Here is a 3,967-nt window from a genome sequence, read left to right as displayed (position 1 = left end):
GGAACTGCGGACCTGACACCGCAAAGGGCTACCTTGTTAAATGCGTCAGGCTAAAACGACTTACGCCGGTTTAATCTTGAACGCGAATTCTGCGGTATCTCGCAAGGGGTTGTAATTCAACGTGGGCTCCTTCTCCGTTTACCGGCTAGCCGACCGACAGCCAGCTACTCTTACCTGGCATAAAGAATGAAATGAACCCAGAATACCTCTCCTTTCCTTCTCTTCCCGCGGATGAGGTCTTTAAGCGTGCAGACACTCTCGGCTGTTTAACCTAAAGAAGATAAACGCATTATGACCGACGATTTTTGTGAAATATAAAAAATGGGATCTAATTAGATCTAAAGTAAATCTCGTATAAAATGGCAAAGAATTTACTCGTTATGAACTAATATTAAACAAATCTACCAGTGACGTGTACCAAAGTACGAACATCATTTTTTTTTCTCAATCAACTCTGTACTCTTATTTTCTGTTTCAAAGTAAACACCGATTAACCCATTCGCTTGCAATGAGTGTTCAGATAAATGTTACTTTAACTTTCCTGATGGATTCTAGAATCATATTTTACGTTGATCACATTAATATTATTATTCCTCTTTCAAACTTCGTTGCAAATACGAAATTCCATGTAGCTGCGAGAGCTTTCAACGTTCCCTTTGTAATGCAAGTAGACACATTCGTCCGACGTAATCCTGATAACTTTTTGGTCGTGGCCGGTCATAATGCAAGTGGTACCGCGTCCAATAAACCCGGTATGAAAAACCGAGAACGTGATACCGCGAATAGGGGACGCGGTCAACAATAGGAAGCTACCTGTTAATTACATACAGTTAGAAAGACATTATCTGCTTTCTGCATTACACACAGTCGCGAGATCTCGACCGGAAGAGGTTGCATGAAGTATTAGGAGGTACGAGGGTGAAAAGGAGAGTGCGAGGAAAAGTGGAGAGAGAGAGAGAGAGAGAGAGAGAGAGATGAAGGGGGATGAGAACGCGTGGCGGAAAGACAATGCACTGGATACGAACTAATTGCCGGATTCTCCTACCATCTAGTGGACCGGGAAGATTAACTGCGCGCCCAACCCTCTCTTTCTCTACGCTCACACTCCTATTTCCTCTCTGCTTTGCCCCGCGTTCTACCACGGAACGCAGCCTCACCCCTGAGTGAGACGGTATATATAAATTAGTTGAGTTTACCTGCTTTACCGCGCGTTATTTTCTCATGATGCCACCGATAGATTTGTTGCCCGATCCTCTGAATTCGTTTCGCTAACACGGAAATAAGCGTAGTTAGAAGTTTTTTCTCTTCTTTTAGAGTTATGTCTAATCTGATTCCTTGAATCCACAAGGTCTTATCTGATTCAAAGTTGAACAATATGTATTTTGATGAGTTAACCATTTAACTCAGAAAAATTCGAACCTAGTGCATTCCCAGGTCGTTTCAATCTTCTCATGCTTATAGCAAATTTCGTTGGACATGAGATTATGACCACGAGTCTGATTCGTGATGCCCACGTATGACATGAAAAGTTCTGATAACGAGTTAGATTTGTTAAAGTACAGCGAGGAGTTAATTGAATTCTTGATCGACACTGAAGTGTTTTATTGGTCATTTTGAAAAACAGAGAAACTGGTAAAGGTTATTTTCGTCGCGAGCCCAGTAATTATCCCGTTTCGAATAATTATTTGAGGAAAAGTAGGAGTCCAACCAGGCGTAAGAAGCTTCGTTCGGTGCGGGTTATTCTAGGCAGCGTAGCGCGACGCGCGAGAAACGCGAAAAGGAGAAACGGCAACAACACCACGGCTGGCCAGGAACTGCGGACCTGACACCGCAAAGGGCTACCTTGTTAAATGCGTCAGGCTAAAACGACTTACGCCGGTTTAATCTTGAACGCGAATTCTGCGGTATCTCGCAAGGGGTTGTAATTCAACGTGGGCTCCTTCTCCGTTTACCGGCTAGCCGACCGACAGCCAGCTACTCTTACCTGGCATAAAGAATGAAATGAACCCAGAATACCTCTCCTTTCCTTCTCTTCCCGCGGATGAGGTCTTTAAGCGTGCAGACACTCTCGGCTGTTTAACCTAAAGAAGATAAACGCATTATGACCGACGATTTTTGTGAAATATAAAAAATGGGATCTAATTAGATCTAAAGTAAATCTCGTATAAAATGGCAAAGAATTTACTCGTTATGAACTAATATTAAACAAATCTACCAGTGACGTGTACCAAAGTACGAACATCATTTTTTTTTCTCAATCAACTCTGTACTCTTATTTTCTGTTTCAAAGTAAACACCGATTAACCCATTCGCTTGCAATGAGTGTTCAGATAAATGTTACTTTAACCCTTTTAGTACCGAACGACGATATATCGTCGTTCAAATTTTCAATAAATAATGAAACACAATTCGTAACGTTTTATTCTCCCTTTATTTCCGAATATGCTGCTTTTTATATTTTGTAAATATCACTTCTACTTTCGTTTTTACGAGCATTTTCGCAAACCTCTGCAAATTCGCCGATTCGGCCCGGTATTCTTCGCTTATTGTTAGGTACGTTCTTTTCGCCGGTACTAAAAGGGTTAACACGAGGATTGTTTGATTCGTGAAACCTGTACGCGTGCTCGCTGTTCTGTTACAAGCGAATGTTCTAGTCTGTGTCCACCTTTGCAGTGTTCTCTTATCTTCGTTTTCTGATTCTTGTTTGATCTTGTTTGTTCGCCCTGCATGACGCCACTGAAAAGTATCGTTCACTAGCCCAGGTATATCGATTCGTATGTAAATATTGAACGCGAGGGAGACAGATCGCTTGGAGGAAGTGAGGGGGAAAAAAGAAAGAGAGAGGAAGCGGTACACATAAGCACGGAATAAGGAAAGGCGCGAGGGGTCGGAGGGCAAGAATGGATCGTCCTCGTTATGCTCGGAGGAACTCGGCTTTCGGATGGATTTAATGGAGTGGCAGTCCGATCCGGCTCCAGACCGGACCCTGAGGACCCTTAGGATCAATTAAAGGAAATCTCTTTGGTATCGCGAATCGTTTCTATCGATTACAGTGTTTAAGCATCGGCGGAATCGTTAACTACGCTGGGAAACACTTCGTTCATAGTATCACTGTAACTCTATTCCCTCCGCACTTACTGTCTCCGTCCCGAGCTGTTTGTTTCTCTCGGGGCGGACGTTGTCTCGGTCCTTCCGAGGGCGAAGAGGAACAGTCATTTTTAACTGTCGTCTGCGGTACGTACTACAGACCTACCAACTGTGAAATCGAGACTAATCATCCTCGCTTCCGACAGATTCAATTTGCAATGATGATGTCTCTTATAAACGATTACTTATTTCGCGTGACTGCGAGTCGGGAATGAAGAACTTACATAAGTCTTTAGCACGTTGTGACTTATTGGCTTTATCCCTTTATGAAGTTTCTTATTGAAAGTAGTTATGCTTAGCATTATATTAAATTTCCTCCAATTCGAAGTCAGTGGTGATGTAATAAAATTATTGTACGAAGTACCTTAACAAGATTCCTGTGTTGTTTAAAAGAAAATGGCTAAGAAATTGGAGGAGTAGAACTTGTTAAGACGCTTAGAACGGAGATTATCGCTGTTCTAAATAATTAAGATGTACAACAGGTTGTGTCATCTTGTTTCAATTATGTCGCGTAGATAGTAATAGGAGTTTAATCGTTGGTCCATTCTCTGTCATAAATGCATTATAGTTCAGGTTGAGTTTATGTTACTTGTGATGTGATCCTCAGGGCATACTTTACAAATGCATAATAACTATTAGGTGTTGACAGTGAAGAAATCCAAGGACAGAGTTTGAATTACGCGTCTTGCGGTTTCTGTTCGAATTACCATCTAATAAAACAGTATTTATAGTAGTCAAGTACATTTGCAGCTGCGTATATCTGCCTCTAACTGACTGAAGGTCTTGAACGCTAAGCCTACTGACAACTTTTATAAAATAA

General features: G+C 41.7%; 1 protein-coding gene across 2 annotated transcripts in view; it reads right to left on the bottom strand.

Annotated features, from left to right (window-relative positions):
* Positions 1-547: 547 nt before the first annotated feature.
* The window catches only part of LOC113463922 (uncharacterized), a 4,280-nt gene continuing 860 nt past the window's right edge, over positions 548-3,967 (bottom strand). Inside the window, exons 2-3 of one of the 2 annotated variants that reach the window (XM_026811144.1) lie at positions 1,197-2,081; positions 548-813 (exon numbers count right to left, since the gene is read on the bottom strand). In XM_026811144.1, coding sequence (XP_026666945.1) covers positions 599-813; positions 1,197-1,398 — 417 coding nt within the window. In that variant the 5' untranslated portion in view covers positions 1,399-2,081 and the 3' untranslated portion in view covers positions 548-598. Of the gene's footprint in view, positions 814-1,196; positions 2,137-3,967 lie in introns of those variants that run through there. The other variant, XM_026811145.1, reaches the window with a different exon arrangement.

The sequence above is a fragment of the Ceratina calcarata genome, unplaced genomic scaffold, assembly GCF_001652005.2.
Source record: "Ceratina calcarata isolate Rehan_Ccalc_2016 unplaced genomic scaffold, ASM165200v1 scaffold192, whole genome shotgun sequence".
NCBI lineage: Eukaryota > Metazoa > Arthropoda > Insecta > Hymenoptera > Apidae > Ceratina > Ceratina calcarata.
This window is presented reverse-complemented; position numbering and strand designations above follow the sequence as displayed.